At 41.2% G+C, this 20,982-nt stretch overlaps 1 protein-coding gene across 1 annotated transcript; it reads left to right on the top strand.

Moving 5' to 3' along the window:
• The first annotated feature begins 115 nt into the window (after positions 1-115).
• Tab2 (TGF-beta activated kinase 1 (MAP3K7) binding protein 2) lies at positions 116-20,776 on the top strand. The gene is given in 7 exon segments (XM_021221443.2): positions 116-267; positions 270-298; positions 4,669-6,169; positions 15,046-15,206; positions 15,404-15,497; positions 16,467-16,547; positions 18,951-20,776. Coding segments are annotated over 7 exon segments (2,076 nt in total). The 5' UTR covers positions 116-200; the 3' UTR covers positions 19,094-20,776.
• Positions 20,777-20,982: the final 206 nt, after the last annotated feature.

Here is a 20,982-nt window from a genome sequence, read left to right as displayed (position 1 = left end):
TGCTTGGCCAGAAGAGATGAGTACTAATTCCACTCAGGCCTAGAATTTGGACGTTGTACATCGTGGTGCGGAGCCTAGTGCGCACCACGATGTACAACGTCCACAAGCAGAAGGAAAATGCTTGGCCAGAAGAGATGAGTACTAATTCCACTCAGGCCTAGAATTGCCTATTGAGATAGACCTGAGCAGGCGACATACGAATGGCCCAAGGAAGCCACCAAATTGATTTTCAGGTTTTACATGACCTGCGACAAAAATTCCCAGAAGTTAAGTTGTTGTATCCAGGTGCATGTTACAGGTTAGTATTCAATGAGTTTTGGATTTATTGATACAATACTATTTATAATATTAACCTGGTATTTTTTAGATATTGGAGAAAAACTCTGTTAGCATTACTGTGCTGTAATGAAAAATGATCTTTGGTGTCTCATAGTAAGATGGCCTCTGGCAAAATAGCGTTCTCAGTGCCTGCCTGTAATTCAGGCCTTGTCTGCCCTATAGACAGGAGTTCTGCTTTCTATAGTCTTGTTCCCTTTTCCTCATCCTCTCGTCAGATTTGTGAAATCCCAGATCTTTGTATGAAAATGGGGGAAAAAAATAATTGAGTCAGAAAGCTTCTTCTTCTATTGATTGGTACATTTGTCAAAACAGTGTTTCCATGTCAGTCTATTACCTCTGACGTGAGGGATTAGTATGAACAGTGCGTAACTTCCCATTTATGAAGAAAAAATGTTGTTTTATATTTCTAAGTAATCTCTCTAGTTTCTACATTTTCTTAGTATACAAAATTCTAGAAATCCATAATTCTAAGTATTTAGTGGTAGTTGTAGCTGGCCATTCATTTAACCTGGAAATCTTCCTCTCAAAAGTCATTTTGAAGATCTTTCAAAATTTGAAAGATTATTTTTAAAATTTGATAATGTATGAAATTTTTATCCTATTTTATAGTGACTACATATATGTCACCCATACCCTTATCATCTTTTATCTGTTTTTGAGTTGTTCTGTATGTTTTCAGCCTTAACCTAGTTTGAGTCCCACCGATCATCTTCCTAAGTGAATCCTCTCGAAATGAAGATATTATTGTTTCTTGGCAGTGTAAATACGGGTTACTATATATTTGTCATTTGAAAATTTTTTTTCCATGTTCTTCAAGTTGAATTTTGGGTGTCTTGACTATAATACTGTGATACACTAGTCTGTGGTCTGGGATCCCAGCTTACTCTATACCTTAATGTCATGCTCTACAGCATAGTTACCCTCAGGTATATGAAGTTCTCCAAACTTACCTGCCCCCTTTTTACAGTGGTTAAACTGTGTTTTAGAATAAGCAGACTTGAGTTCAGGTTGAGATGGCTACCAACAGTAACATCTATGAGCCTCATTTTTACTTTATTTCTTTACTGTTCAATGAGAAAAAAATCTTCAAAGAAAAGTATAATCCAGGTAAATTGACTGCTAGGATACATGACTCACAGTTCTAAAAAGAGTAACAGTAATGGAAGTTCCCCATTATAAATATTTGGTAAATGAGTCAGTAGTTAGTTCACAGTTATCAATGTAGAATGTAATGGAAAAAAGAAGGAGGAAAGGGGAGTATCGTAGTTGGGTTCCTATTGCTGGGAGCAACTAGGGGAAGAAAGGGTTTAATTGCATCTTTCACTCTCAGATTAGTCTATCACTGAGGGAGCCCAAGGGAGGAACTCCAGGCAGGAGCTGAAGCAATGCCACAGAGGAGTGTTGCTAACTGGCTTGTTCAGTTTGCTTGCTTAGGCAACTGTAAGTACCTGCCCAGGGCTGGTGCCCTCCAACAGCAGTCCTTAATCAAGAACATAGCCCATAGACTTGCCTACAGGCCAATCTGGTGGATTCGGTTCCTCAGCTGAGACCTCCACTCCCAGATACGTCTAGTTTTGTGTTAAGTAGACAGAGACCAACCAGCATCAAAATAATAAAGTAGGAGTCAAAGTTTTAAGATGGGAAAAGAGCAGAAACTGGGAAGAGGGGTAAGGTAAGCCTTCTCTCAGAACCCAAGTCTAACTTGTTTAATTAGATAGAAGGTAGAAATTTGTAGGAAAATAAAGCTATACTAAGGGTGTTTAGGGAGTCATTGAAAAACTAATAGAAAAATAATGTAATTTCTTTAACAAATTTCACAGATTTGATATTGAAAGAACTATCTAGAACACTTACAGTTCAGTGATTTTTTTTTTTCTTTTTTTCTTCTTTTTTTCTTTTTTGGTGTCTTGAGACAGGGTTTCTCTCTGTAGTCCAGGCTGACCTCAAACTTAAGAGATCCACTTGTCTTTGCCTCCTGAGTGCTGGGATTAAAGGCATGAGCTACCACTGCCCTGCACCCAGTTATATTTTAAAATTAGAAAACTGGGAATGAAACATAAAGTCTTTTATAGAACTGCTTAGGGTATTTTCAAAAAATACAGAACTCTAACGTATACTTCAGTGTAATCTTGATGTATTGAGAAGACAAACCAAGCATTCCAGAGGCAGAAGCACTGGGGGAAGGGGACAGTGTATCAGTCATTTCTTTCTTCTTGCTTGCTCTCCTTGTTCAAATGGTGTGTGTGGACCATCATTTCCTAATGAGAGTTCTGGCATGATTTTATCTGACTGCTTGTAGACATTTTAACTTCCTTGATTTCTTTCTGGCTCCTAATTTTCCATCCTGTGCTCTGATTTTTTTTTTTTTTCTCCCATGTCTAAGTTGTGTTAGTTGGTCTCTTGTCACTCACCTGTACCTATTGTCATTGCCTGCCTTCTAACTGACTGCTTTGTCAAAAGTCTATCCATCTCCTTACATCTTACCTACTAACAGAATTGTTTTCCCAAAATACTCTTTTGTTGTTACTTCTCTGTTCATCTGGGTTCACTAGCTCTCTCAGCTGCTTATTATAACAACTAAACTGTAGTGCCGTTCATTTCTTTAAATCCTCCATTACTTAAGCCCAACCATGCCTTTTCCGCAGTTTCAAGTGTGAACCTTTACTATAGCATAGTTCACCTAACTCTACCATTCCCTACACCAAGAACCTAGAGTATCTGTGGTAGTATTGGTTTTGTTTGGGGGATGGTAGTTGGTCTGTTTTCTCCTCATCCAACTTGCGTGTGCTCTGTGAACCATCAAGCTATATCTACCTCATTAATCCAGGGGTGTGTGTGTGTACACATTAATGTGTGTATTAATGTGCATAGGTGCAAGGATGTGAAGACATGTTCATGAGTAGGGGCCTGAGATGAGAGAAGCCTCTACTGTTGTTTTCTGGAGCTTTCCATGTTGTCTCTTTGGCACAGGTCACTGAGCTGTCTCGCTCTAATGTCCATGTGTTTAGGCTGACCACTTGGAATTGGAGGGCTCATCCCTGGAGAAGACTGGGTCCCCCTCTCTCAGCAGCCATTGACCGCCTAAAGCTCCTCATCTAGGGAGGGTGCCTTGTGTAGCTTCCCTGTCCATGCTGACATGTTACGTGGTATTGTCATTATGCCGGTCTTATTTAGGCAGCCATATTGTTAGGATTTCATGCGCGTAGCTTCCCTGTCGTTCCAGAAGACGCTGTCTCACAGCAGGCATCCTGGTCCACTGGCTCCTAAAATTGTATCATCCTCTCTTCTGTGGAGTAGAGGTTGTGTTGTAGATGTACCCATTGGTGCCAGGTACCCACCCCATAGTTATCTGCATTTTGACCAGTTGTAGATTTATGTAATGGTCTCTGCCTGCTGCAAAAAGAAACTGCTTTGATGAGAGTGAGAGCTATGCCTGTCCGTGGTATTGGATAAGTACTTAGCCTAGCTAAGTATTATAAATTCTATAAATTCTAAGCCTAGCTAACTGTCCTTGGCTGCAGAGGTCGGGCCTGAGAGAACGGACCACTGCCATTTTCCAAAACTGTCTACCTGATTGAGTTACAGGCTCTAGCGGGGTGAAAACTCAAGTCTTCTACAAGCTCAAAGACTGCTGCATATATGACTGATTTCCAATAAGGCTGTTTCTGGAGAATTTATGACCAGTGATGTGGTACTTTACGTAAAGCACTTGGTTCTGGAGTTTGCTCTGTTCTGCATGTTGCTCTGGATGGGCTTTTGTTGTGCTCTGTTGAAGGCAGAGACATGAACTCAGTTCTTTTGTTGGCTACTTTGTGCTTATATTTCATTTGTAGATGAATGTTTTTTACAAGAGGAAGAAGCACAGGTAGAACTGAGATAATAAGTGGTCTTTAAAAGAATCCGTGTAACAATTGGCTATATAAATACTGACTTCTTTTCTAAGTGCTTTGAAGAAATTTGCATTTTATCATTTCACTTTAAAAAGAAATATAATTTTACCTTATTATATTCTTAAAGTTAATTACTTTGTTCATTGTAAAAAATTGTATTTTTAATTAGGCTGCACTTTTACTGTATTCGGATAAGTCCGTTTTACTAAGTAGCTTCTTAGACAATGATTTGGTTTACATTTATCTGTTACTAGTAAATTTTTCCATTATACTAATAGTGAGAATTAATAAACATATACATAAAATAGTTCTCAAATCAAAAGATGTCTCTTGTGATTCTATTCTCTGTTCCCTTGCTAGTTGTATGGTGTTTCTGTGGTAATGGTAGTCTGTGTTTCACTTGTCATGACTAAGACTAACTCCTTGTTTTGCTCCGTAGAACAATAATAACCTGGACGCCTGCTGTGCTGTTCTCTCTCAGGAGAGTACACNGTATCTGTATGGTGAAGGAGACCTGAATTTCTCAGATGAGTCTGGAATTTCTGGTCTACGCAATCACATGACTTCTCTCAACTTGGACTTGCAGTCACAGAATGTTTACCACCATGGAAGAGAAGGAAATCGAGTGAATGGAAGCAGGACTTTAACACACAGCGTTAGTGATGGACAGCTTCAAGGTGGGCAGTCCAATAACGAACTGTTTCAGCAGGAGCCACAGACAGCACCAGCTCAAGTTCCTCAAGGCTTTAATGTTTTTGGAATGCCCAGTACATCTGGTGCTTCAAACTCAACACCGCATCTTGGATTTCACCTAGGCAGCAAAGGGACGTCAAACCTCTCTCAACAAACTCCCCGGTTTAATCCTATTATGGTAACTTTAGCCCCAAACATACAGACTGGCCGTAGTACTCCTACATCTTTGCACATACATGGTGTACCTCCGCCTGTTCTGAACAGTCCACAGGGAAATTCTCTCTATATTAGGCCTTATATTACAACTCCTAGTGGTACAACTCGACAGACACAACAACATTCTGGCTGGGTATCTCAGTTTAATCCCATGAACCCTCAGCAAGCCTATCAACCTTCACAGCCTGGACCTTNGACTACTTACCCTGCATCCAATCCTCTGCCACATACCTCAACCCAGAAGCAGAATCAGCAGGGCCATCAGACCTCTCATGTCTACATGCCTATCAGTTCGCCAACTACTCCACAGCCGCCAACCATTCACTCGGCTGGTAGCTNTCAGTCTTCTGCCCATAGCCAATATAACATCCAGAATATTTCAACGGGACCTCGAAAAAACCAGATAGAAATCAAACTTGAACCCCCACAAAGAAACAGCTCTTCCAAGTTGCGTTCTTCTGGACCTCGGACTGCCAGCACTTCCTCATTAGTCAACAGCCAGCCCTTAAACCGACATCAGCCCACTGTTTACATAGCTGCCAGTCCTCCAAATACTGATGAGATGATCTCCCGTAGTCAACCCAAGGTCTATATTTCAGCCAATGCCACCACGGGAGATGAGCAAGGCATGCGGAATCAACCGACACTCTTCATATCTACAAACTCTGGGCCATCTGCGGCCTCCAGGAACATGTCTGGGCAAGTGAGCATGGGTCCTGCCTTTATCCATCACCATCCTCCCAAAAGCCGAGTGTTAGGTGGTAACTTTGCAATGTCTCCTCGAGTGGTGGTCACTCAACCCAACACAAAATATACTTTCAAAATTACAGTTTCCCCCAATAAGCCCCCTGCTGTTTCCCCCGGGGTGGTCTCCCCCACCTTTGAACTCACAAACCTTCTAAACCATCCTGACCATTATGTAGAAACAGAGAACANTCAGCACCTCACAGACCCTGCTTTAGCACATGTGGATAGAATAAGCGAGGCCCGGAAGCTGAGTATGGGATCTGATGACGCTGCCTACACACAAGGTAATGCTCATGTTAAGGGGTGCATATTCTGCGTGCTGGATTTCTGTACATGTGATTTCACAGCAGAAGAGGGCATCAGCATGCCTTCTGGTCTCTGTAGTTTGTTTCGCAGTACTGGCCTTGCTCACTAAGTGTTCTTCACTTGGCTACATCCCTGGCCCAGCTTTCAATTTTAAATGTCCCAGATAATATTATTTTAGTATTTGAAACTATTCATGTAAATTTTAATATGGTTATAATCTGGAGTTTTATAGTTAGTAGTGCTTCAGAAAATCAACTTGGCTTGGCTTTAAATATTTTTCTTTATTTTGTTCCATAGTATGAATAATGTTTTGTCTACCTGTGTGTCTTTGTACCATATACTTGCCTGGTGCCCACAGAAGTCAGAAGAGGGCATTATATCCCCTGGCACCAGAGTTAAGGAGGGTTGTGAGCACCATGTGGGTGCTGGGAACTGAACCTCTGTCTACTTTAAGACCAACAAGTGCTCATAATCACTGAGCCATCTCTCCAGCGCCTTAATCTTTTTCTAATACACTGACTTTATTACTAAGTTTCCTTCTTTTTTATTTACATTTCAGATGTTATCCCCTTTCCTGGTTTCCCCTCCCCCTGCTTCTGTGAGGGTGCTCCCTTAGAGCGCTCTGACTCTTTGCTCTTGTTTTGTTTTAAACAGATGACTACGCAGGGATTCTTCATCCATGCTAGACTGGGGTGTTTTTCTCATTCCATAATCCTGTATAGAGATTTTAAAACATCATGTGCCCAGGGCCCAGCTTAAATTTGCGCAGTTAGCATCTTGGTATAGTGATGTACCGAGTGTGTTGTAGAGGTCTGTGAGTGATTCTGTTTGTACTAGAAATTAGGTTAAAATTGATACTACCCCAATACAGTGACTGCCTGAAACTGGTTTTCTTTCCATTCAGAGTGCCTCAGTCTCTGTAACTGACTAAGTCCTTCCATCAGTCTTAGTTGCCTCTCTGGCAAGACTCCTGTGTTTGAGCATTTGCTGATTCTTAAATGTAGAGCAAAGTTTTTATGATGGTAAATTCAATGAAGTAGACATTCGCATTTAACTGGACATTTTAAGTATTAGTTATTTGTATTTAACTTAAATGAGAAAACAAATGTTCCTTAAATACACTGCCTCCATATTGCTTTTCTTCCCATTCTCTCTAGAATCTACTACAATCAAGTTTCCCCCAGTGCAGTCACCCAGAAAACTACTGTCAAGGTCTTTGGTGATAGATAGCATTGTTACATCCTCAGTAGACACATCTCCGAGCCTTCCTCTCTCTTCTCTGGAGATCAGCCACCCTCTTGTCCATGAAGCACTGTTTCACAGTGTCCTCACTGTCTTACCCTGTGGATTCTCCCCTGACTCTGCTCACGTCTTTGCTCCTCCACTTCTTTGGTTCTAGTGAGTCCAGAGTCTCCTAGCTCATGATTAATAAAATTTTTTTTTTTTTTTTTTTTTTGGTTTTTCGAGACAGGGTTTCTCTGTATAGCTCTGGCTGTCCTGGTACTCACTTGGTAGACCAGGCTGGCCTCGAACTCAGAAATCCGCCTGCCTCTGCCTCCCGAGTGCTGGGATTAAAGGCCTGCGCCACCAGGCCCGGCTTAATAAAATTCTTAACCTCTTTCCTTTTTCTCTTTGAGTATCTCATTTGATCTCTTGATTTTTGTTACTTATTTATTTAGACAAGATAGTCCTATGTAGTCCATCTCTACCCAAGACAAAATCTTCTGCCTCAGTTTCCCAAGTGCTGGAATTATGGACCTCTGCCACCATGCCCAGCTCTGGCCTTTGATTTTAAATAACATTATATATACCTTAACTTGGTAACTCTTAAGCCAGACTTCTTTCCTGAGTTTAAGGCATCTTGTGTGCACAGTAACCCTGCACTGGAATGTTTGATGGCTTTCTCAAATTTACTGATTCTTGAAGCAGCCTGAGACTTTCCCAGCAGGTTTGGTTTCCCGTGGTCCGTTACTGGTAGTTGGATTTTCTAACGATTAGAAATAACTGTGGGGACATACTTGACTCCTTTAGTTCACGGTCACCTCTGTCAGGTAGCCTTCCAAGTCTGTCCAGAGTCCTGTCCTCCCACCCGCATAGTCCCTGTCCTCACAAATGCCACTACCTCTCAGATTAGTGTATTAGCACCTGGCCCTCACCCTTGCCCTCACACTTGTGGTCCACACGCACCCAGCAGCCAGAGGGACACTGTTCAAACCCGTCACTGCAGGTGATAGCTCTCTCCACAGTGAAAGCTCTCGTGCCTGTCATGCTTTCTCATCTACTTTTTGGCTTTCTCCTTTTTTTATGTTTATTTAGAGTATGAGTATGTGTGGTTAAGAGTGTGTTTATGTTCACACATGCATTCTTGTGTACTTGCATGTGTGGGTAGGAATGCGTGTACTTCAGCATTTGAGTGACGCTCAGAGGACTCAGAGTCAGTTTTCTCCTTTGACCTTGACATGGCTTGTGAGGATCAATCTCAGGTTATCAAGTTATGAGTGTGACAAGTGCTTTGCCCACTGAACCGTCCTGCTGGCCCCTCTTTTTCCTTTCAGCCAGTACCTGGCTTGATCTGTCCAGCTCCTCTGGTCTTTCCAGGTTGTCATAAACATAGAAGAAATGCATCCCTTGGTGCCTCTGTACCTACTACTGTTTCTACTGTTTGGATGTCCCTGAGAACCTGCTGAGCTATAAGCTTCATTCCTCTTCCCTCCTGATGGAGACCACTACAGAGAGTAGCTGCTGAAAAGGAGGGGGGGCTATCTCTTCCTCCCCCACAGTGGCATGCTGTCTGTCCTTGGGCTGACACTGCTCAGTAAGACTGTTGTCACAAGGAAAAGAAAGGTACATACTATGTGTGACAGAAGCTCAGCGGACTAGCACTCAGTCTCCCTTCTCCAAGCAACCTCTCTAAGAGTAATTGATGGACACACAAATTATATTTTAATAATTTGATTTCAGTGTCTTGTCTCCAGCCATATTTGTGATTCTCTCATCCTGTTAATAACAACAGAAGCATTGATTTTACTGAGCGATTGATTGCCTTCACTTGAGCCTAAAATAGAAATTATTTTTTTTAATTAGGTATTTTCTTTATTTACATTTCAAATGGTATCCCCTTTCCTGGTTTCCCCTCCGAAAATCCCCTCTCCCCTTCCCCCCACCCCCTGCTCACCAACCCACCCACTCCCGCTTCCTGGTCTTGGCATTCCCCTACACTAGGGCTTAGAGCCTTCACAGGACCAAGGGCCTCTCCTCCCGTTGATGACTGACAAGGCCATCCTCTGCCACATATCCAGCTGGAGCCACTGGTCCCTCCATGTGTACTCTCTGGTTGGCGGTTTAGTCCCTGGGAGCTCTGGGGTACTGGTTAGTTCATATTGTTGTTCCTCCTATGGGGCTGCAGACCCCTTCAGCTCCTTGGGGCCTTTCTCTAGCTCCTCCATTGGGGGCCCTGTGCTCAGTGAATGGATGGCTGCGAGCATCCACCTCTGTGTTTGTCAGGCACTGGTGGAGCCTCTCAGGAGACAGCTATATCAGGCTTCTGTCAGCAAGCACTTGTTGGCCTCCGCAGTAGCGTCTGGGATTGGTGACTGTATATGGGATGGATCCCCAGGTGGGGCAGTCGCTGGATGGCCTTTCCATCTCCACACTCTTGTCTCTGTAACTCCTCCCATGGGTATTTTGTTCCCCCTTCTAAGAAGGACCAAAGTATCCACACTTTGGTCTTCCTCCTTCTTGAGCTTCATGCTTCATATGGTCTGTGGGCTGGAGAAATGGCTCAGCCGTTAAAGGCTAGGCTCACAACCAAAATATAAGAAATTTAAGTTAAAAAACTTGTGCGTTGAAAAGTTTACTGAGTTTTATGTTTCTCATTCCTCGTCGTTTCTCGCCAGCACTTCCTTACAAGTCACAGCACTCCTATGGAGAATTAATAAAATTCTGCTTGTCATACAAAGTCAGTGATTTGTTTTTAAAAGGAAATAAAATATAAATTACATTTTTAAATTGGTTTAATTTTATGAAGTGCCTCCCATAGAACTTTGTTTTATGTTAATTGTAATCACATTATTAAATAATCATCTCAATAATTACAAGTTGATATCAAACTGCTTGTGATTTGTTCTTTTCAAGTGAGTCTCCCACCTGTCGGCTCTTTCATTCTTTAAAGGAACCATTATTAGTTTGGTGTCACTCTTAGAATTAAAAGACTCCTTAAATGTGCAGCCCTCTGTATCCAGGGTTACCAGTCTATGTCCCCATCCTGCCCCATCAGACAGGAGCCCCAGTGATGGCAGATCTGTTAGCAGCTACCTTCTGGAGCAGCATTGGAGAGCTCTGCCTAGCAAGCTGTGTCTTAAAACTGATGTCTTGATGGGCATTGGTGGTGCACACCTTTAATCCCAGCGCTCAGGAGGCAGAGGCAGGTGAATATTTATGAGTTACAGAACAGCCTGGTCTATACAGTGAGTTCCGGAATAGCCAAGGCTACACAGAGAGAAACCCTGTCTTGAAAAAACAAAGAAAAATGGTATCTTAAAAGTATTACAGCCGGACGTGGTGGCACACGCCTTTAATCCCAGCACTCGGGAGGCAAAGGCAGGCGGATTTCTGAGTTCGAGGCCAACCTGGTCTACAGAGTGAGTTCCAGGACAGCCAGGGCTATACAGAGAAACCCTGTCTCGAAAAACCAAAAAAAAAAAAAAAAAAAAAAGTATTACGAAAGTAGTATGCAAATTTAAAAAGATACAGTAAATATGTCTTCACCTCTTATCTACTTAACTGTTAAATACAATCTCTATTAAGTCTTTCTCCTTATAGTCAGTCATATATAAATATGTATACATACAACTACATATACACATAAAAGCACATTTTTAGTACATATTATATACATGTATATCTGTAAATATATGGGTTAAGTCACATCTAACCTTAGTTGATAAATTGGACTTAATCAGGATTGCATCTGGACTGTAGACATACAGACATATTCACTAAACAGTACAGTATAACAGCTGTTTATGTAATGTTTATAAGATATTAGATATCATCAAAAATAATTCAAAGTTATGCTTATGCAAATATTAACATTTTTTTTTCTTTTTCTGAGACAGGTCCTTTCTCTATTATGCCCAAATAAGCTTTGAATTCAAGCTCTCCCTGCCTCATAGGCTATGCCATTACTAGATTAGCTGGGGGGCTCTGTTCTGCACCATCTCCACCCAAGAAGCAGATAGCAAAAGTTCATCTCTGCTCCATGACAAGAGAAAGGCTAGCAGATCTGTCACGCCCCTGGCTGGGGGGAGGGGATTAGGAGAGTTCTTTTGGTAAAGCATGTCCCATAGCCAGACCCAGCCCTAAGTAAACTGCAGTTCTGTATCCCACCATGCCACTACCACAAGAAATGTGGCCGTTTTCTATGAAAAGCTTCCTAGCCCTCTTGACTAGTCCGTATGCCCCATTTATGAACATAGAGCTCTTTCATAGGAGTGTTCACAAGAGTGTTCTCCCTCTATCAAGTGAATAAATGATTGGAAAGAAAATACTTCCTTGTTCTTTCACATAGAAATGTTCTGTGTGGAGGGTTTTTTTTTAACTAGTCAGTGAGGGAACATGAGTGTCTTCAGGAGGCGTCATGCTTCTTACTTTGTGAGCATGCCTGTTATTAGGGACTTGTTCTACTTTCTTGTAACTTGCTGTGCTTTTTACTGTGCTCACTAATGGTGTAAATGCTTTACTTTTGTGTATTCACATTTGCTAGTCTCTTCCCCTTCGAGTTTCTGGCAATTGTATCATAATTAGAAAACCCTTTCCTGTTCCACAATTCAGAAAAACAGACAGCAGAAATGTTGCCCTGTTCCTCTCTGGTTATGGTGATATCCTAGAAACCACAAGAAACTAGCTTCGTGACATTCCATCACAGACTTGAAGGCTGTGTGTCTCCTTTAAAATAGAGATGTGTTTAAGCTGTAAGCAGGCTCTGAAGTAAGCTCTAGATGGTGTCTGTACCTCAGTGCTGTAAAACTGCACGTCGAGCCTTAGTTACGTGCAGATAATGCCAACAAGTGAGTGCCTCGCAGAGGCCACGGCAGTTGTGTTAATGTGATCATGTCTTGTCAGGACTGAGTGTAAATGGTGTGGATGGCTCAGGTACAGAGCTCCTGCAGCATCTCACTTTCCTTGTTGTGTCGCTGTTTGAGTACAGGCCCTGCTGCAAGATCTTATCTCAGCTCTCCGTAAAAATGGCAAAACAAATGAAAACAAGATGCCATCTTTGAATCTTCTGTAATTCAGTCACCAAATGGATGTCTAGTAGTAATGCAGCAATGTATAAAACAGATACAATCTCTGCTGTCCAGAAGAATTTAGATTTATTTTAAAAGCTGGCATTGTACTGTCTTCATTCTAACTTGAATATGGCTTAGTCATATACCTAACTTAGGCATATTAAATCATATAAATTTTAAACTTGAGAAACAAGGGCTTGCTACATTTTAGTGACAAAAATTATCTTTTTAAAAAAATAAATCTAAAATCATTATAATCATTAATACCTGGGACATTGTGCAATGGATAGTCTTTAATAAGTGCATTCTCTTCTAATAGTTTTGAGTTTGGTGTTTCTGTAAGAACTAGGCATTATTTACAGTACCTAAAATTAACACTATAGAACTTGAAATGTCTTTACAGTTTTGTTTTGGTTTGGTTTTTTGGCTTTTCGAGACAGGTTTTCTCTGTGTAGCCCTGGCTGTCCTGGAGCTCACTTTGTAGACCAGGCTGGCCTTGAACTCAGAAATCCGCCTGCCTCTGCCTCCCGAGTGCTGGGATTAAAGGTCTTTACAGTTTTTAATAAAATTAAAAAACGTTTGTGTCCATCAGAATCTGGCAGAAGTTGACGCAAGGCAGCTTCTTCTAGGACTGTTATAAACAACATAGATCTTAATTTATAAAATCTACTTTGTGGACTGGAGAGATTGCTCAGCAGTGCTATTATAGAGGACTTGAGGTACCAGCACCCACATGGAGGCTCACAGCCATTCCAGGGGATCTTCCACCCTCTTCTGACCTATGCAGGCACAAGGAATGCACATACATGCAGTCATACATATAAAATAGAGTAAATATTTTTTAAAATCTTCTTTGCTTTCCTCCATCTCAAGAAATTATTTATTTATTTAGGATTTGAATCTGTTGTGGTCACTAATAACAGTATAAATTGTTCTTGTCAATTTTTTTGTTTTCTATGTCTTTCATGTCCTTTCTTGGTGACTAGGTTTAAACACACATTCTTTATTTTTCTTTTGGTTATTTTAGTTTAGAAACTGGGTATTTCATTTAGATATTACATCTCGATTCCTTTCATTTGTAATCTCTAAACACTTAGCATGTTGGCATTTAAGAATGGGCTTCCGTGTAGATTGAAGCATGGCCTGTAGAGGAAACACAGAACGGCTGGTTCACTGGGCTTGGGCACTCTTTCCAAGACCTTGGCGGAATTCTCGGATGCTCTACTTCCTAAAACTCTGCTATTTTCTAGTACTTGAGTTTTCCTTTGCTTTCACAGTCTCCAGCGTTCTCTCTCCCTTCACCGTAGTTGTCTTGTGGTATTTTCCTGTAGTCTTAGCTTTTTGTCATTTGTCATGATATCAGCTTATATTTATCTGTATATCAGCAGCTGCCTGTTGTTTGCACATTCTCCCAAACTTTGAAAATGTGTTTATTCATCTGTACTCTTTGATGATTTAGTTAGTTAGGTGAACAAATTGTTCCATTATCTTGTAGAATTATATTTTCTTTTTCTTCAATTTGGGGACATTTCTAACCAGTACTCTTCAGATCTTGACTTTCTCCACACACTCTGCCTGCCCCTGGAATTCCTTTTTAAATGAACAGGTAAACAACATTCAGGAAGTGATTCAGTCTGAAAACTGTGCCATGTAGCCAGTCCATTTATCATACAATTACCATGGAGTGCCCAGACCAGTGTGGTAATGCTACTGCATATCTAGACCCTGGTATACCTACTGACTGTAAGTTGCAATCCTGCATAGCATGCAGCTGTACTGGCTGTTTGGGGCAGTTGTGATACAATGGCAAGTATTTGTGTGTATCCAAACATTTCTGAACATTGGAAGCACTAAGAATACTGCAGACTTGACGGACTTTCTCACATCAGCTTATTTTTGTCTGGGTAGCATCATCCCAAGGTGTCTTTCCTATCCAGTGTCCTAAAGACAAGGTTTCCATTTCTCAGGGCTGGCTCCCAGGGATAGACAACAATTTTGACAGTTTGATGAACTTTTCCAGATAGCTCAGCATTTATGTCATAAGACTTATTGCTTCTCTTAACTGACACTTTTTAATTTGAAGTTTGGACAATTTGTTAATATTCATGTGGTTTGAAGTCATTCTTATTTGTTATAATCAAAATTATTTACCCCATTCCATATTCCCGTATAAAATGTCTGTAAAATGATCATGTTAGAATATCTCGAACATAGACCGTTGTGTCTCACTGGAGGAAAGAGGTTTGTCCTTTCCACAAGTCAGATGTGAACTACCAAAAGAGCAAACTCAGTTAGTTTAGTAAGCTAGGATCTTTTAAAAAGTAACAGACCACTGTCTTCAGCCATAGTAGTGTAGGTTTCATTCAAACCATAAAACATGGTGTGCAGTATTTGCTTAAGTAATGAAAAGTTTCCAGGTCAAGATTTTTGAAAATGTAAGTGCATCCCAATATTTTGTTGTAGTGTAGCTCTGGGGTTCTTGGCAGACTGTCACAGAAATGCTTGTCTGCTGAAGAGTTGGCTGCTGGAGTGGGTGGGTCCTCACGCATGTGCTCATGTTGCAGCTCTGCTGGTGCACCAGAAGGCCAGGATGGAACGGCTTCAAAGAGAGCTCGAGATGCAAAAGAAAAAGCTGGATAAACTCAAATCTGAGGTCAATGAGATGGAAAATAATCTAACTCGAAGGCACCTGAAGAGATCAAATTCCATTTCCCAGATACCTTCAGTAAGTGTTATGCATCCACCGTGGTCTGTGCTTGATCAGGAGAACAGGCTGCCTGCCACAGTGTAAAGGCTTGGTCTAGTTTTCTGCAAATGCTCTTAGTTCATACTTGTTTTTCTGTCCTTACCTCCCCTGCCAACTCCATTCTTTGTTCACATGAGAATTCAATACAAACCTTTTTACATGGAATTATTTTTCAGCTCGAAGAAATGCAGCAGTTGAGAAGTTGTAATAGACAACTCCAGATCGACATTGACTGCTTAACCAAAGAAATTGATCTTTTTCAAGCCCGAGGTAAAGTCCCGTGCACTCTCAGCTGAAATTCATTGAATTGATCTGCCAAGTCTTCTCTTGTGGCTTCCCAGTCCCTGTCTCAGAGCTTCAGCTTTGGAGCCAGAAAGCGCTAAAGAACAGTTGGCTTTTTCGCCCCTCTGCCTTCAGTAAATATGTACTTGGTCAAGAAACCAGATACACCCAGTAGCCTTTAGCTCTGCTGTAGCCTCTGCTGTAGCCTGTGGTAAGAGAAGGCAGTGCTTGTCTTTCTAGCTGCATGTCAAAGGGTTGGCTTCTGGGTATATACGGGATGTATTAGTAAGAATGTGTCCATGTAGCTCTCTATCTCTTTTGCTTTTTTCTTTCAAGAATTGTGTGTCTTCATCTCACTGGCACTGTCTTGGTTGATAAAATAGAAAAATGACATAAAAGTATGTTATAGTCTATGGACAGTGATAGGACTTGATACTTTTCAAGCAATTAGTTACCAGCATTAATTTCTTATTGTAGTAAAAAGTACTTAGATTTCACTAGGTTCCATAGAAAACATAAATGAAATTTTATCACTGAAACCTAATTCTGAAGTGTGGGTCAGGGAGGAAGGTTAGAAATACACAAAATTTAAAGAGAAAAAAGAAACTTAACGAAGAAGTCTTGAGTCCCATTTCTGTGTTTAATCCAGCATCCATTAAAACTGAACGATGATGGACCTTTCTTAAATTGATGTTAAAATGCCAATAAGCTGTCATTTTACCTTGTCACGTAGAACCAGGGATCTGCTGCTGATTCTTCCTCGCGGGTGTTAACTTCACTTCCTCCTAGTTTATCACTTGCCTCTGTTTATGAGTGCTATCTTATCTCTATATTTTGAGATACGTTTTTGAAGTCTTACATATAATTTGAGATTGAGCGGGTATCATCTAAAGCATTTCTTCTGCTTATTTTTAGAAAGAATTATAAATATTGATATATTTCCTTTTTATATTTCAGGACCACATTTTAACCCCAGCGCTATTCATAACTTTTATGATAATATTGGATTTGTAGGCCCTGTGCCACCAAAACCCAAAGGTTAGTGCATCCATTAAATATGAGACTGTTTGGAAAGCAAAATCCTAGAAAATGTTTATTTTTTTATGTTCTCAACCTTCCACTTGGGAAGTGTTTCCAGCGTGGGCATTCTGGCATGGGCTGACTCCTCGGGAAGGTGTTTGTTTATTTATTTACACTCTGGGTTGGGGAGGATGCAAAGGTGTGACGTGTGTAACTTTTTAGAGTATGTTTGAGACCTTAGAACCCATTGTGGACTCCCAAAACAGAAAGTTTGGGTTTAAAACAAAGTGCAAAGATTAGTGTCTTTAAATTTGTAAACAGTGATAAGGCAGGCACTTTAGAGAAATTCAGTTTTTTGAGAACATTGTTTTGTATAATTCTGAGTAGTCATATATCCTGAATTCCAGGTAAATTTCAAAAAAGTGTTATCATCTAGAACCATTTCCAGCATTGAAAGTCACAGGGTATGTGTGTGCCAAGCTGAGGCATGAGATAGGCCTGTGTATCTGAGCCAAACATTAGGATGTGTGTACAAATGAAATTACGTACATAAATCTGACTGGCTGAAGTTAAATATATAGGCATGTCTATTTAGGTCACTATTGTCACTACTAATTATGATGCATAATATGCTTTCAGCCCTAAGAGAAGTAAAATTTTAGATAGTATTCATTAGTATAGTGTTAATGATCTATTTTACTATGAGTTACTACTCTTTCAGTATACCTAATTTATAAATTAAGCTTTGGGTATTTGTGTTTTAAGGAAAATGCAGTATTTATCAGATTCAGTGTTAGTCGTAGTTTCACGCATTTACTGTTAAAAACTACTTAGTGGATTCATTAATGTTGCAGTATACAAAATCATCCCACAAAAATCAGTTATTTTTTGTACAGTTATGCAAAAGAAATTCATAGATACCAAAAAAAGGTTTCATTCACAGTAACAATCAAAACGTTAAAATAGGAGTAAACTCCACCAAAGAGGCAGAAGAATTTTATACCAAAATTATAAACACTGAAGAAGGAAGCTATCAGAAACATTCATGTTCATGGATTACAAAAATTACACTGATGAATTACCTACAATACCCAAGATCTACAGCTTGTTTTGTTTTAGTGTATGTTGGTGTTTTGTCTGCCTGTATCTGTGTGAGGGTGTCAGGTCACCTGTAACTGGAGCTACAGACAATTGTGAGCTGTCATGTGGGTGCTGGGAATTGACCCTCAGTCCTGTAGAAAAGCCGCCAGTGTGCTTAGCTGCGAAGCCATCTCTTCAGCCCCAGTCCACACACTCTACCAAATTCCAATGTCATTATAAACATGAGGAAAATATTATAAACTTCAGACAGGACTCTGAATAGGCAGGGCCACCTTGAGTGAGGATGGAGCTGGGGATATCGCACGCCTACCTCAGACGGACGACAGAGGGACAGTGATCAGAAGAGTGCAGTACTGGCCTAAGCATGCCCCCTGACACACAGCTGTGGGGCAGAAGAGGGACAAGCAAGGTGCATCAGTAACCACCTCCTCTTACAGGGGACAGTTAGTAAAGTCGGGTCTCCACATGCAGAGTAATGGGGTTGGCCCCTCTGTATCCAAACAGTGACTCAGATGGAGCTGCATGAAGGTTGAATGCTAAGGGCTCTTGGTGCTGGCCAACCCTTGATGACCTAAATTCACTCCCCAGGCTGCACATGGTAGAAGGAAAGAAACAACTCCCCCAAGGTGGCCTCTGGCCTCTACGTGCTTGCTATGATACATGCATACTCACACATGTACATACACAAAATGCATAAATGTAAAACAAATTAACTAGATTATAAATTTAAATAGAAGCTGACACTCGGTAGATGAAAACATTTGGCATTGCTGAGGGAGGTGACTTTTGCATATGGCATCTAAGGAGCTGTATACCAAAGGACTGAACACTGCAGAAGGCTCCCTGCTGTTCTAAACCAGATTCAGGGCTCTCTTAGGCCATGTCTGAGGTTTAAAAATACAACAAGAAAATGGGATGATTTTTTGACTCTGCCTTACTTTTTCAACATGTTACTGCCATAGTGTAAACCATAAATGTTAGAAAGTAGTTGTTTAAAACAAGTGTCATAGCACACACTGAGTCCCGGCGCCCAGGAGGTTGAGGCAGGAGGGTTGGTGACAGTCAGCAGGACCCTTCACAGTCTAATGTGACAGTCGGTAGGGTGGTGAGGGCGCTTACCCTTCCTTCTCTTGCACTTGAAACCGCGCGCGCGGCTGTGCTGTCCCTTAGGCCACCGGAAGTGTTGGTGTCGAGTCACGGCGCTCTCTTCCCCCAGGGGAAGCAGTCAGTCCTGCAGGTGTTTTATCTGGTCACCATTTGGTAGACTTTGTGATTTTTTTTTTTCTAACTTAAAATTGTTTTTTCTTTTCTTCCTTACAGATCAAAGGTCCACCATGAAAGCACCAAAGACCCAAGACACAGAGGATGAGGAGGGTGCTCAGTGGAACTGCACTGCCTGCACGTTTCTGAATCACCCGGCCTTAATCCGCTGTGAACAGTGTGAGATGCCTCNGCATTTCTGAGCCAAAGGCCCCGCCTTCCTCTGAAACCACATCTAAAGTTCAAGAATGTCGCCTGTCATCGGGGAAGTGTTTCACTGCCACAGGAGTTAGTCCAGTTGAAGGTGTGATGAGACAGTGGTGTGCTGTGTTGAGTGTCAGCCCACAGAGCTAACGATACCTCAGTCTAACGTCATGGGCAGTGAGATTCATCACCTGAAAGGTGACCGACAGGCTGCCTGCTGCCTGTCCATGTCCAGTGTCACCNTGTCAATGCCTAGGTGTTCCCAGGACTCCTCCCCTCTTGTCACTACTGATCCTGACGGGAGGAAGGGACAGGATGAATGCTTTTTGTGTTTTTAAAGCTTTTGGTGAAACACTACATACACAAAGAGAAGGAACAAGGTTTGACTAAAAACTCTGCTGCCACATAGTGCCAGTAGATGTGGGAAACGTCACAAATCTGTGGTACTTTTGGCCNTGTCCTCTGTCTTCTGAGGACGTCTCTGTGAAGCCAGCATTTAGGTGTGAGATAAAAGGAAAGCAGTGTGTCTGTCTGTACATCCGCAGTGCGCTCCCCAAGCCTTTCCTACTGTACAGATCTCTCATGTCTGCTTTGATTTATCCATTATCTTCTTAAATTTCTATATGTATAGTATAATAGACTTTTGTTAACTAATGTCCTTTTTCCCTTTTAGTAAGCACGATCATGTTCCTTTTAAGCCTTACCTTATGCCATAAGATAGAAAGCATTAATGAAATGAAACTGTGCACAACATAACTCCCTCTCCCCTTCCTCCTCCTCCTCCTATCCTTTGTCCTTTGGTGCCAGTGCTCTGAGAAGACATGCAGGTGCTGCATGTGAGTCACTGCAGGAAACACTGCAGCCATGTCGAATGGTCATGGTCACGCTGTACACTGACTTGAGCAGTGGGTGACCAAACATGTCGTTTTTGTCTTCTCCAGCAGCTTAAAGCAGAAAGTATTTCAACCCACTGCCATCTTGCCCCATCTGTGTGGTATCCCATAGAACTCCATGGGAGGTTCTTGGTGGGAAAATGCAGTTTAAGAAGCAGCTTCGGCAGCTGTTCCCACAGCCTCTTCTTCCCGGGAAGAAGTGTAGCTGCCGAACTGTTGGGACAGTCATGTGTATTTATAAAACATAGTCATCTTTAGGACAACTGAAGAAAAGCTGGAAAAAAGAAAGAAAACGAGCAGACTTGAACACTGACGCAACCTCAGACATCTCTTTATTTTGATGATATATTTTTGTAAGGAAAATAAATATTCATATGATCAGGAATATAGATAACTAAATGAAATCAAGAAAAAATAACAGTATGCATTTTAAAAGAATTATGAAATTATCAGTGCTTGGAATGGGGCTGAGGAAAGTGCTGAAATATAAGAAAAAATAGGAAATAATGTAGATTGTTCCACTGTAAATGTTCACAAGTGGCTATGTTTTAAATAAACAAGATTATTCTGGATGAGCGTTAAAAGGTCAGAGCCTTGCCTCCCAGGCTGTGCGCTGTGAGTATGGAAAGAGATACGGCAACCGTAGGTCACTAGGCAACGGACCCCAAACTCGTACATTTGATGCATTGTGTTTTAAAAGTGGGCCTTGTTTTTCAGCTTCCTCTGCAGTTCTATGTGAAGATTGGTAAATCAGTTTTTACTTGTTTTATTAATAAAACGTAATTTGGATATCTTGAGTTGATGGTTTTGTGATTTAGCTGGGTAAACTATCTTTGTAACAGATAAGTTATTTATAAAAATTAAAAAAAACTTATATTCTAATGTGGATTTTGTGGCTTGTCTTTGAAGTTCGTGGGACAGTGTGTACCCAGCATAGTGCTCCATAGCTGGCTGGAGTCAGAAGGAAGCGGCCCTCCCTCTCGAGCGCCCAGCAT

The sequence above is a fragment of the Mus pahari genome, chromosome 21 (assembly GCF_900095145.1).
Source record: "Mus pahari chromosome 21, PAHARI_EIJ_v1.1, whole genome shotgun sequence".
Taxonomy (NCBI): Eukaryota; Metazoa; Chordata; class Mammalia; order Rodentia; family Muridae; genus Mus; species Mus pahari.
The sequence above is the reverse complement of the archived record's forward strand: the minus strand, read 5'-3'. Positions and strand labels throughout refer to the sequence as shown.